Raw genomic sequence first — 14548 nt, forward strand, 5'->3', positions numbered from 1 at the left:
ACGGATTATATGATTTGACAAGTTGACTCCCATCTGCCAAGCATGTGCTGACGATAGACAAGGATGCAAAGTGTTGATGACTGGAAGTGTCAATAATTAGGACAACAGCAGTTTTAAAGCATGGCACACAAAGTAAAGGAAGTGGGTGTGTTACTCTAAAAGGACAAAATTAAGATGGGACATGGTGATTTTTCAAGCTCAAGGGGTAGGGGAAATGAAGGTAACAGCTGTCTACAATAACTGAGAATAAGATAAGCCCTTTTGGAATGCAACATATTGGCATGGTTTAGCAAGTTAAGAACAATCATCAGGCCCATGAGCTACTCCCTTATCTCCTCCCATTGTGTGCAAGTTTTGACACTTCTATCCTGGTTTATTTAAACCAGGGATTCCGCATTGTATTCAAAGCACTCTGACCTAGGTAGCAATCTTGTACCACTTAAGTGGAAGTAAGTAAAAGGAACTAATTTCTGAGAGTGTGTGTGTCTGTGTGTATAGGATTGTACTGTTAATATAAGGCATTGTATTGGACCATTTAAACCAAAATTCTCTTAATTGGCTCTTTACCAATCAGCATCTTTATCCAGGATCAAACAAGGACTTAAGAGATAATGGTTAGTTAACAGACACTGAGAAAACTCCAGTTTAAATTATCCAGAATCACAGCATCAAAATGAACACTCAACTGGAGCATGAAAGACAAGAAAGGAACATAAATATTCATACTGTTTTGCTAAAGTATGTTTAGCAAGCCCAGAGACTCCATTAGGAGTAGAGGGGGGCATATAAATGCAAAAATAAATAAATAAATCAGGAGCGTTACATTTGAACCAGGATTGTAACATCCATTGTACAAACTTCAGGAAGACAGCAAATACTATGCATGCATGTGGTTTGGCCAACTTTGCAAGTTTGCATTCTTTACTAAAGATTTTTTAAAAGACTGGAATGATATTTTTGGCTTAGTCCTCAGTGACGTGGTAAAAATCTGTGTCTGAGTCATATCACTTCAGGATGGAGAGGAAGGCTCACAAGAATGATTATTCCTCCATTAAAAAAGGATCCCTGTATACACTCAGGGAGGAGACTAGCCTAGATCTCTTTTCCCTGACTTCTAGAATTCAGGATGCTGCAGGGTGTTTGGAGGAAGAGAATTTGCCACATGAGCCTCCAAATCCAGTCTCATTAGAGCCCTGCAGCTGCTTCTTTTGATGCGGCAGTGGGAAAGGTCACTGGGATGAGAGATGGGTAAAGGAGGCACGAGGCACCTCAGGCAATGTGAAACTTTGCAGGAGGCCCATCTCCAAGTTAGGATACTTTCAGACAGAGCCTTTGGGAAGGAATAACATATATTTATTCACGCAGGGACCAAACAAGCCTTGTGCTATTGACTGCTAATGCATTAGGAGTGGTATGTTTGGTGCAGTCACTGCAGCAAAGAATAATGTCAAACCCCTCCTTTTCTATGAGGCTTTCTTCCCACAATTCAGTCCCTGCTTAGTACTCCCATTGTTTAGAACCACTCTTATCTACTCAGAATGAAAGCTCTAAAAGGCAGGAAGCATTCCTGGAGAAAGACTCAAGGGTGAGGGTTTAGTGCAGAGACAGGTGGTTTTCTTCCAAGTTTGAATGAGCTGTTGTTCTCATGCTCATACAGCTTAATATAATACTCTATACACCAAGAGAAAGGAAATGTACTGTTCCAAACAGTTGAACTCAACTTTAATGTAAGCATGACATACAATTGTGTGCCTTTGAATATTAGATCTTTTTCAAAATAAATGTTTATCCTCCTCTCCTGGAGTGCCTGCGGCCTTTTCCCTGAACTGCTCCATTCCTCAAACAGCTAAAAGGGAATCTGAGCCATGCTAAACCTGTGTGAGCACCCAGAAGCAATCACACTCCACTCAATGTGGTTTAGCAAAACAGCCTACAGGAACAAGCAGCTCTCACCAGAGCAAATTAAGCATCAATGAACTGAATCTAGGATTTGTTCTGCTCCTCCCCAGCTCACAGTGAATTATGGTCCCTCCCTCTCCCTAGGCTTTTATTGAATAGCCAGTCAGTAAAAGGGGGAGAGGAGAAAAGGGGCCTTCAGTATAAACAGGCACTGCTCTTATCTTGCCCTTTTTGTTGTTCATCCATATCCAATAGCTTGCAGTTACATTCTGAACAGCCACTATTCCCCCTGTTCAGATAAGGAATCCTAGGGATCAATTTATCTGCATCTAAATAGTGACTTCTTCCACTGCTCTGCATGGCATCAGAAACACCCAGCCCACCCCTAATGGCACCAGTGTAAATAAAAACAGAAACAGCATGGAGTTATTTCAGACAGCCTCCCCTTCCCATTTAACTTACATTATTCTACCTTGCTGAAGAAACCCTGGAGTGTTATCACAGCCAACTCCTTGGAAACAGCACTGGAATACAGACTGTGAATGTATGTGGCTGCATCTCGGCAGTAGGGTGAACTCAGCCACTCACCTTCCAGGAAGAAGAGATTCCTGGAAGTGAGAGAAACGGCCGTCATTTTACAGTCAAGCAGCACGATTAGAGCAGGAATCCGTATGGCTGCAGTGTCCCCTTTCGCTGAGATTCAGGCATGCTCTCCTAATGCTTTCTGCCTTGTCTGTCTCCTAAAATAGAGCCATCACAGTTACAAGGTGGCATCTCTTTTGTGAGTTTAAAAAACATCAGCCTAGCTAGATGGGGGCAAGAAAGTCCACATAAAAACACCACAGCTGTTCTCTACTCTGCATCACATTGGTGACAGAAATGGATGCTGTGTACAGGAAAGAATGTGTTGCTCTAGAAAGGTAAGAGCTTCCATCAAAGAGCTTTTAAATCTCCAGAAGCTGACAGCAGAAACAGCGTAAGTACAATGAAAAGCTCCATCGGCATTTGATGGGGGAAAAAGATCTATTAGAGTCGGCTTCACATTTGATACAATCAATTCATCCTGTAATGATAAAGCAGCCATCTGCTTCTGCCTCACCAATTTAAAACTACAGGTGTGCAACAGGCGCAAACAAATGCCTTAAGCTGAACATTCCTTACTTGTACACACTGAGGTACCTCCACTTTCAACCAAAGATACATAATGGACAGAGTGTGGAAGCAAGTGAAACATACTATCCTGTTCTTCTGGATGGTAATACTTTCAGTGGTACTATAAATAATTTCTCACTCAAACTTTAAAGTATTCGGAAAGTTGTCTTCACTTACTAGCCCTGCTATGATAACCCATCATTCAGCTGAAGCCCTGACTCAAAAGAATGCTCCATTCTGTCTTTTCTCCTAAGAACTGTACTTCCAGAAAATATAGGAAGTTTGTTTGTTTTTAATTTTGTTTTTAATTGGGAGCATAAACACAAGGTAAATTTGTCTTCTGATTAATAAACATGCCTGGTACCTGTTATATTCCTAGCATGCCTGTTCAAAAATCCACTCAGAAAAATAAGAAGTATAAGAAGATTAGTTTATTTATGTTGTTTTAATCAATTGGCATAATCAATAGCACTAAAGGGCAAAGCAGCTTTTTATTTTAAAAGATGCACACATATCAGAGAAGACGTGTATTCTCACCTGTGTGAGAGAAAGAGGAAGCCCTTCCCTTTCCAAAATGGTGCCTTCTTCCCATGTTTTTATCAGTACTTTTATTAACAACCATGTTAAAATCTGCCACCCAGGTAATCAGAGGCACCTTTTTAAATAGACACAGTTTTATCAATTAGATTAAATGATTTAAATATTTTTAAAGTTCCAGCTCTAACTGTTTCAGAGCAGTTGAGCAAGCTGGGGCCTTTGCTTGAGAGAAGGCATTTGCAAGTCAGAAGCTGTTTGTATTGTTAGTACTGCAAATGATGCCAGTATATTTTTTTCAAAGCTTGATAGCCAGTTTCTCAGATTTTTCTAGACCAGTCAGCCCTGTGCTTTTATCACATAGTGTTAATTTCACACTTCCATATATTTCTAACCTGCCAAATCTAAACAACAACATATATATTCAGCACTCCTGAGTGGTATAATTTACACTTGTATATGAGAGCTGGTATGGGACATGTTAGGCATAGGTAACCTTAGTGCCCTCCAGATGGTTTTGACTACAATTTCCATAAACCCCAGCAAATATGGGATTATCTCCCCAGTGGGATCCACCTTGCACCAACACTGCCATCTGTTCAATGTCAGATTAAGACTGTCCTCTGTTCCCAGGCATTTGACAAGAAACAATGTCTGCCTGCCTGCCTGCCTGCCTGCCTTCCATTTCTATCCTGACCTTTTCTGCAAGAACCCAAGAAGACATACATGATCTTCCTCCTCTTAATTTTACCCTCACAAGAACCCTGAGAGGTAGGTTAGGCTGATAATCAACATCTGACTTAAAATCACCCAGTGAGCTTCATGCCTAAGTGAGGAGCAGAACCCAGATCTCCTGAGTTCCGGTAGAGTACTTTAACCACTACCTCATGATTCCCTTTTAGCAGGTTGCAGTATTTCATAGTCAATTGTTTTATCTATTTAAACTGTTACGTCTTAATTTTTTTTGCAAGTTGCAAGAGGATTTGTTTGTTTGCTTTTCTGTTTTTGTAGAAAGGTATTTAAGAAACATGCAAATGCAACTGAAAAAGGGATTACTGCGGGGATTACTTATGCCCCTCTGACAAGCACATTTCTGGACTCCTGGGTGGAGAAAAACTTTTCCGTGCTTCTCAAAATCAGTCTGAAACATTTTTATTGAATGAAAATCTTAAACCTGACTGTTCTTATTAAGAACACACACCTTTTTGGGGCTTAAAGGCAGCTAAGCATGTGAATGGGAATGACAGATGAAATCTCTCTGAACAGAACTATTCACTTGGCTCACTTGCACTACTTTTAGTCAACAAATCAGACACAATCCCTGCTGTCCCCCTTGTATAAATGTGTCAACCTATCAGCAAGCTCTTCTTGATCCATGTTGATACACTAATGTCACAAATGCAGTACAGATACAGCTCCGTTGAAAAAGAAGACAGATCACTCGCAACATACTGGACTCCATTTTATAAAAAGCACAAATCACAGAAGGCAGAAAACGGAATTAACCCACCCGCCCAGCCAGGCACTGCTTCTCTGCTGACCCTTCATCACCACCTGTGGATTCACAGTATCTTCTTATAAATTCCCATAGAACAGGAAAACATCTGCTACACTTAAGCCAGTGGAGTTCCCTTTACTTCTCAATTGTATTAACATGTTACAACGGATTCACAGCCCAATAGGACTTGAAACAATCCATGACAAGCTGTGATTTGTCTAAAACAGTAGGTACTTTGTGCATCATGTGCCCATAGTCTGATCACCAGCAGGTGTCTTTATTAAATTCTGTCCTCCTCTTGAGTATTATCAATTTGGCCTTTGCTGGTCTAGATAATTGACCAGCATTGAGGAATGAAAAGTTAATCAGCATTTTGCAAAACAGCGACCTGAAATGATACATTTGAGTCAGCACAGTCAACCATTATTTGTTACTGTGATACCCGCCAGGTGTGTTGGCCATGATGGCAGAGGATGAAAGGAGCTGCCACTGCTCAGGTCTGAAGGGCATCACACTGGGAAAGGCTGAGTGGAAGGGGTAAGTCTGATTGCTAGCCATCACCAGCTAGGGATGGCCCAAGCCATGCCACCACACGAGATGAGACATGAAAGAGTGCCATCCCTACAGTGCCCTTGCCCACCACCACCAGCAACCCTCACCATCTGCTTGCTGAATTGGTTCAGTTTTCCTCACCCTGGTAGGGAAGGCAGTGCCGTGGCATTCTGAAGCAGATGCCGAGCTCCTGCTTGGCTCCAGACCAACACCACCCAGCCACCACTCACAAGTTCAGCACCACGTCACTGTCGCACTGGGCATTGCATTATGGGAAGCAGGAGTTCTGCTCCTAGTTGAAGACACCACAAATAGAACCAGGGCTTTGTGCTCACTGGCAGCTCAGGGGAAAAGTGTGAGTGACTTCTTGGGGCAGTGGCAGGTGTGACAGGTGAGGAGGCTGCCAATGCCAGTTCCTCAAAAAGCCCACACACAGCAGCTGCAGTTTACCCAGTTCTGGAAGCACTACGGGTAGCAGCACCATGAAGAGGGGGTCCCAATCCCATTCACCCCCCAGAGGAAGAATAGCACCGACTTGGTAGCATTTGCAATCCCCAAAATGCAGCAATCAGGTTTGCATTGTTATACCAGACACTGCATTTTGGGGGGCTGTACTGGCAACTGGAGACAGGAATGGCAGAAGCAGCAAGAGCTCTAACAGGGCAGAGGTGAGAAGGGATTGCTCATTTCACTGCCTCTTCCCATATGCCAGAAGACACAAAAAGCTCCCTGAGCTTTGTGTACAGTCAGCCCTGCCACACACTGAGTGGAGCTTTCAAGACAAAGAAGCCAGCTCATTTTGCCAGTGTTTCCTTCCAAATCCCTCTCAATCCATATCGTTTGTCATTCACATCAATGCATTTTATGTACAAAAAGCCTTTATCATTTTTCTTTGATTTATAATTACTTTAATTACTCTGTCCAATTGTTAAAAACAAATAAACAGCAGAATAAGATTATATAGCTTATTTTCTGGTTATGCAGGCTTTCACAGTTTTTTTTCTCAAAATCAGTAGCTGTTAGTTTTTGGAAAAATCCATTCCTTTAGCACCTTATTAATTTTTTTGACCCTCACTACTTAAATACTGTGGGAGAGCTAAACTAATGGAAAAACACTGTTTTTGTTTATCTACCAAGTGATCCAATACACACGCCTTTCCCTGCCCTATATTTTTTCCTTTCTAATGCTTCCAATTCTTTGCACATTTACTGGAAATTGAATTTATTTAATAATAAATATGCATGGATCAAATGCTTCTTCAGTAAGTGTTCTTACCTGCTCATGTCACAACTTTTCTTTGGAAAATGCCTTTAACGGTTTGCATTAACATTACTAAAATATATTTTAACACTATTAATTAGTGTACTTCTGATACTGAACTCACTGGTAGCAGTTGCTTTCATAGCTCCTGACTTAACCTTGTCTCTATATTTCTTCTGAAAGACTATGTTCAGGGAAAGATTAAAATTCAGCCAAGTGGGTATTTAAAGTAATCTATACGATGAATGTGGATTCATCAATGGAAAGGCTATTTCATTTAACTTACCTAACCACAGAGTACCCATCATTTAAAGTTGAATACTTTTACTATAACAATTGCCAAAATCTTTCTAGGCTCATACTGAATATATTTACTTATAACAAAAAATTAGTCTATGATCACATGAATATAAAAAACACAGACATGTAGAATCAAGACATGCTGATAGCAAGAGGACCCAGAAACCAACTTGAGTTCTGCAAGAACTACTAATACTAGCCAAACGATGTGGCCATCGTTTTTCCTTCAGCCTGCATGCAAAGATTTGCTCTAAATTCTTAGCAAATCGAGTATCTTCAAACTGATAAACATGCAGAAATAGCTAGAGCAAACGTAAGAACTGCAGATGCACTAAGCTTCCCAGTTTGGTCCATGGAGTCTCTGAGGTTCTGGTAGGGCACAGGGCTTGCCCCAGAGGAATCCCCACTGTTTTTACTAATCTCAGATTGGGGATAAAGTGGGTGGCAGGGAGGATGCACACAGTAGGAACGCAGCTGCTCTTCCCTCTGCTAGCAAGGCTGCTTCATGTGGCACCCACATAGCCATTGGTCTTTTGTTCCCCATCAGAAAAAGGTCTTGTACCCCAATATGTAGTTTACAAAGGGCAATGCTGTTAAAACAGAAACTAATTTAATTGCTATGAATTACAGTCCTATGTTGCAAGTCTCTTTTATATTTAATAGTAAAAATGCATGCCAAATTTGGCATGTGGGCGGATACCAAGCTCTAATGTTTTTTCTCAGCTTCTCCCTGTAGCATGTCATGCCACACCACCTATTAATGGAAAAGTAGACTAATGGAATATGGGCATCCAAACCTAGCTATGCTGAATTTGGAGTGCTGCTCCAAACCAACAGCAGCCAGGGAGAAAATAATTGTGATACTATAGGTTTTGTATAGCCTGAAATGCCTGATCCTGCCTAATCTAGGAAGCGAAGCTGAGTGGGGTCTGGTTAAAATCTGGATGGGTGAATCCTACATTGAGGAGATGGTTAGACCTGATGGTCTGCTAGGCCCCTTCCAACTGTGTGAGTCTATGATCCACAAGATTGATGCGCAATGACCAGGTGGAGCATGGTCTCCTGCATCAGGTTTGGAACACTGCCCCGAGCTGAGTATGGGCTGAAAGAATTACCAGGTCATCGGCCAGTTGACCAGGAGAGGCTAAATGTTGGGATCCTTGAGGCAATAGCTCCAATGCCAGTCAGTCCTTGGAGCAACCCTACTGGCACAAAGGTGGATAGAAGGTTATTTTCCTACATTTTCACTCTTCAGATCTTGAAGCAAGTAGTAGATATAGGGACTGTCCCTGAAAAGAGCACTTACTAAGAATAGCTTGCTGAAATGAGCGGCAACATCTGGAAGCTGTTGGAAGGAAGTCAGGTGACTCTTCAAAGCCTTAGCCATTCAAAATGTTCCAATATAAAAGTGCCTGAACTAGAAACTGTAGCCAAAAGGGAGCCCTACACTTGTCTTGTATAAAATGTAATGAGTAGAACTCAAGATGAAAAGCACTAAAATCTAAATTGGAGATCTGAGAAAGACAACTAAGAACATACCAGTTATGTAAGAGCGTCCATTGCAGTCCTCTATATCCATCTTTAAGACACTGTGCTGAAGCAAAAGAGAGACAGAGGTATGTCAGAATGTATTAAAACAAGAGCCGTTGGCAAGATTTCCTTCCCCCATTGTTGCATATTCCTGTTGCATGTGGGTACATCAGCCTCCTAAAATATCAGAACTTAAACCACTTCATCTTTTATTCACACACAGTTTTGGAGACACAGTGCAACTGTGGTCACTACCATGGCACTATTTTTAACAACACTGAGAAAATAATTTATCACTGTTTTACAAAACAGAAGAAAAAATAATCTCCAGCTGGACTATAGAACTGCATAAGGCATAGATGCCAGATGGTAATCTAGGAGCAGAAGCATACTAAGCTGTAGTTTGGCAACATGGAAATAGAAAAGTGAGTTAACATATACATATTCAGTGCCCCACTGAAAATAAAAGTTTTGGACATACACACTGGCATGTAACTTTCATACAGTGGCATCCATGCAGCAAGACTTCAGTAGGTCTTTTTTCTGTTGCGTTTGAATTGCACTGCCCTTTATGTAAGGAAGGAGGCTGTCAAATGGCGTTAGTTCACGAAACAGAAGTTAAACACTGCTTCAAAGGTTGCAAAGAAGGAGCAGCTGTCAGTCTTACATCTGATGAGCAAGGCTGGATTCAATCTTCATTGGTCTAGAACACATGTGGCCACAGGCCACAGCTAATTTTGAATTCTTCAGTAGCAAGGTACAGTAACAACTGTCCAATGCAATTCATTTTCAACAGAACTGACTCTCTGCTGTCATCTGCTCTTTGAGCTGAGTCTGAACTAAAGATTGATGCTGGTGTATACAAAAGTACAACAATCAGGTAATACCAAGTTCCATATGCAAGAGTGCAGCTTCATTTTATCAATGAAAAGGAATAATTGTTTGGGCAATGAGACTGAACACTCATAGAAGACATCACTGAGCAACACAGAAATAGGCATTTTCAAAGATCATGCTAGAACACAGTGGAGCATGCTGCATGTAGCTTGCTACTCAGCACCCCACAGAGCTAATGAACATTTTATCCATTGAAATGTCTTTCCAATTACACTGGATGTTTAAAAAATGCATAAAAAACAACCACAAATTTTACCATTTTGAATTCACATTGTAACTGCCTGCTGGTAAGCTGAGAAATGAGAACTCAGTGGGAAAAACAATTAGGAACTATGATTTCTTGAGATAGATTAGATTCTTAAGTCAAAGTATAGGTGCAGGTTGCAGAACACAAGGGAAACATAGAATTAAGCATTTACAATATGCTACCATGTAAGCATTTACAATATGCTACACCTATGGACTAATAAAACAGTTTGCATACAAATTATTAAAAAGGGAAGGGTACAATGCAAGAACTCCAGAAGTAGAGTCCGGGGATGCCCTTATGTCAAAAGAAAGGTGTAGGTATTGATGGACATTGAAATAGCTTCCAGATTTGGAAGACAATGTCAGCTATCTTTCATGGCAACTGAATGCAGAACAAAACAAAATTGCTTTTAGCTGCAGTAGAATTAAAGAATGAGAAGTAATTTCTAAGAACAAGAGTACTGCAGTTTTCTTACAGGAAAAGAACCCTATTTTATTCGCTTTATTTTTAAAATCTCACAATACAATGTTAATAAAAGAATAAGTGCATATAAGAAATAAAAAGGTCACAGCTGATGGCTGTATGTCCTCTCTCAAAAGCAACTGGTCCAATGAGTCTCTGACTGGGAAAGTCTTCCTAATTTAAGAGGGCAAAGCATGGTTGTTGGTAATCCAAGGTCTCAGATCTGGAAAGATGCATGTATTTACAAAGCACAAGAAGGGAACACGCGAATCCACATGGATTAACAGCAATCTGTTAAGATATTAATGGCAGTTCATTGGAGAGCAAGAAGCTTGAACATTATTAGGAAATGGAGAAACACATTCTGCTCAATCTCTATCTCAACCACTGAACAGACTAAGAATAGAATCCAGCTACCACTTACCATAAGGTTTTAAAACTTTCCATCTCTGACTGCAAAGAGGGCCAGTGGTCAAGTGAGGAACCTTGCATTAACACCCCCTACTCTCAATTTCCCGCTGTCAGCTGCCCTCAGTCATGTGGTCATTCAACAGCTAGCTCACCATACTGCCATGTAAAAAGTTGTAAACCTTCCGCATGGGAAAAGTGGTCATGTAACACCACCAAAAACCAGAGAGAAGAAGCAAGAAAGAACTTCTTCCCCCTCCTCCCCATGCACTATCCAGTCTTATCGCATGTTCTGAAAACCACGACAGAGGCACATCCGGTCCTGCCGCAAAGATAACTCATCCACATTTTGTGGGCTTCATCAGTGCATGCTTTGACAGAAGTATGGCATTTGTAGTGAGCTGCACCCTTCCCTTCTCGCCCGTAGGCTCCAAAACACCAGACAGGTGCTTTGCAATACAGATCTCTACTGGCACTTCACAACAACAGCAACAAGACAAAGTAACTGGGCCAGTGCAGGCAGAGACGCAGACCACTTCACCAAGATGGCCCAGAGGCTGAGGGAGGTGGGGCCATGGGCAGGAAGTCCTTCCCCACAGTCTATTTAGTTGGCTCCCCTTCCGCCTGGCTCCTCTATCTGGCTGCTATCGCCATGAGACCCTGACTTGCCAGCCCCACCACCACCTGCGCTGCCCTTCTCCTCTGCCCGGACCTCCCTGGTTAGAGGCAGAAACTGAACTGATGGATGCAGAGGGGCACTTTGCTGGTGTGACGCAGAGGCTGGGGGAGGCAAGGTTGTATTGCTCTACCTGGCTCACACAGAAGAAGATATGGCTGCCTTACTGATATCCCCTCTTCTGATCTCTCCCTCTACCAGATGATTCCTGGCAATCATGTCAATTCCTCGGGCCTTGTGGTGCCATTGCTAAATGCCAGGTTGGTACTTAATAAGAGCTCTCTCTCACCCATGATCTAATTGGGGATTTTGGGTGCCAACCTGGCTTGCATACCAAGAACTGGGTGGAAGAGGGTGGTTGCTGTCTTCCAGCTGTGCCCTCCCAGGTACTCGGTACAACACCAACATCACTGGGGCTGGGGTGTATGTGGCCATCCTCCACAGGGATTCTCTTCCCCTCACAAGGCTCCCTGTTCACTCAAGTGTGGATCTGGAGTACTTGTACCTTACACTGCGCAATCAAGACAAATTAGGGAACCTGCTGGTACACTGTCCACCAGACACCCTGCCTGAGCTGATGGACCATCACCTCAGAGTTGGTGCTGAGCACCCCCAGGAGAATGGCCCTGTGGGAGCTCAATGCCCATTCTGAAGATCTCCAGCCCTCTAATCACTATGCCACATTGACTCACACTGCTTGCATTTCTTCCTTCTACAGATGCATGCACAGGGTCCAGGCCCCAGTACTTTTCTCCTTCGTAGTGGTCCCAGATGATAGCAAAAATTGCTTCTACACAGAGAGATTGCTTCTTTTAGCAATAGTAAATCACTAGTTTACCCTAATTATCCAGTAATTGAAATAAAATGGGCTCAGGACTTCATGGCTGCCAAGAAAATCATGGGGCTGTTTCAACATGTCAATGGCCCAATGGATATAGAAGGTCCCACTCTGGACTTGTTTTTCTTGACTGGGCAGGAAGATGATGATCTGGTAGTGGGGGTGGAGGTTAGCATTTATTTACCTATTAATTTATTTATAATGTTCATATGCTGCCTACTCAACCTAAAGCATCTCTAGGCAGCATATACATATTTTAATTAATTAATTAAATGTCCTCCTCCACCACCACCACCACCCCCAACTACCAACATCAACCCCTTTGTTATGTTCAGATCACTTCCTCGAAGATTGGACTTTTGGCCCCCTTTCCCCTCTGCAAGGCTGGGGGACCCAATAAGCTGGTCCATCCCTGGAGATGAATAGATCTAGGAGGTTTCCAGAGGGCTCAGTTGGTGCTCCTGGTGAAGCCCAGGTCACACCATGGAATACAGAGATGGCATGATGATCACTTCCAGGCACCCTCCTTCCCCATCCAGCTCCTTGATATATGCCAGAACTGTGAGCAATGAAGCAGGAGGGTAGATGGCTAGAGCTCAGGTGGAGGAAAACTCAGAATGAGTCTGACTGAACATGGCTCAGTGCCCACTATCAGGCCCATTTTGTGGTGATGAAGGTGGAAAGAGGTCCTTCTTTGCTACCTCCATTGCACCCTTGAAGTGTCATCCAGTGGAGTTCTTCCATGTGGTTTGGGGTCTTTTACATTCTGGCCCAAGATGGGACACCATCAAACCCTTGGAGATCTGCTGTGATGAATTTGTGAGACACTTTGAGGATAAAGTCGCTTGGATTTGTTGCAAGTTGGACACCATAGTTATCCCAGTGCCACTGGCAGAGATGTCCAGTGCACCGTCTGTTCCCATCTTACTGGATGAGTTTTAGCTATTGTGGCCTGAGGATGTGGACTGGATGTTTGGTCAAGTCTGTCCCATAGCCTGTTCACTCGATCCTTGCCCATCTTGGCTAACTGAGAAACTGAAGGAGAGGATTAACCCCTGGATACTATCAACCATAGTATCCTCCTTGAGAGGCTGGCCAGGTTTGGAGCTGGTGGCACTGCTTTGTCCTGGCTCTGTTCCTCACTGGCTGACTAGTTCCAGATGGTGGCACTGGAGGACTGATGCTCTGTGCCATGACAGATTTGCCATGGAATCCCACAGGGCTCAGTTCTGTCCCCCATGCTTTCTAACATCTACATGAAACCAGTGGGTGAGGTAAGCTGGAAGTGCGGACTGAGGTGTTACCAGTATGCTGATGACACCCAGCTCTGCCTTGCTTTTTCATTTGACCCAGGCGAGGTGGTGGCTGTTCTAGACCTGTGCCTGAGTTCAGTAATGGGCTGGATAAGGGCCAATAAAATGAAGCTGAATCCAGGTAAGATGAAGGGTCTGTTGGTGGGCCAATTTCCTGCTGGTCTGTGGGGGGGGGGGGCGCATCCCACTTGCTGCAGATCTACACGGGGGCTGGCTGCGCTCTACCACCTCTTCCTCTGTTGGCTTCACATCTGAAGGGGGTGTGCTGGGGAGGGAAGAGACAGCTCAGTGGGAGCCAGCTGGGAGACATGCTGTGCCAATTTCGGTATTTTGTTCTTTTGTCGGCATTTTTTGTTGCTCGGTTTCTGGTTGTTTTGGAGAATTTTCATTTTTTGGTGTTGTGTTTGGACACTGATATACAGAATGTTGTATTATGTTTATGGTGCCTTTTGTTTCTGCCTCAGCGGTCCCCTAGGTGGTTTTCCTGTTTTCACCGGTCCCCAAATGGGGAAAGGTTGAAAACCACTGGTCTAGTTCACTCACTAGAGCATTCTCCACAAGATCAGCATTTGTTTGAATGAGGTGTGGAAGGAAAATTAGCAATTCATATTTAATATTGCACCAGTTCATGGAACTTATACAGCTGTGTGCTTCTCACTAAACTGAACTGATAGATGGTATTAGAAGCCAGACAATCTTTACTTTTCCCAAAAGCTTTTTATGTATTACTATTGCATTTGCACCCCGCCTTTTGTCCTCCTCCAACCCAAACTGGTCTCGTCCTCCTCCAACCCAAAGTGGTTTACACGTCCTCCTGCTCTCCGTTTTCTCTTCACAACAAACCTGAGAGAGTAGGCTGAGAGTCAGTGACTGGCCCAGAATCACCCAGTGTTCTTTGTGTCCATGTGGGGACAAGAAGATCTCCAGCCCTCTAATCACTATGCCACATTGACTCACACTGCTTGCACTTCTTCCTTC

General features: G+C 43.0%; 1 protein-coding gene across 6 annotated transcripts in view; it reads right to left on the reverse strand.

Annotated features, from left to right (window-relative positions):
* The window catches only part of IKZF4 (IKAROS family zinc finger 4), an 86975-nt gene that overhangs the window by 42756 nt on the left and 29671 nt on the right, over positions 1 to 14548 (reverse strand). For 4 of the 6 annotated variants that reach the window (XM_044449494.1, XM_044449493.1, XM_044449492.1 and 1 more), the window contains one exon: positions 8736 to 8790. In XM_044449494.1, coding sequence (XP_044305429.1) covers positions 8736 to 8775 — 40 coding nt within the window. In that variant the 5' untranslated portion in view covers positions 8776 to 8790. Of the gene's footprint in view, positions 1 to 2361; positions 2508 to 8735; positions 8791 to 14548 lie in introns of those variants that run through there. The other 2 variants (XM_044449497.1, XM_044449496.1) reach the window with 2 other exon arrangements.

The sequence above is a fragment of the Varanus komodoensis genome, unplaced genomic scaffold (assembly GCF_004798865.1).
Source record: "Varanus komodoensis strain SLA01 unplaced genomic scaffold, ASM479886v1 scaffold59_1, whole genome shotgun sequence".
Classification (NCBI taxonomy): domain Eukaryota; kingdom Metazoa; phylum Chordata; class Lepidosauria; order Squamata; family Varanidae; genus Varanus; species Varanus komodoensis.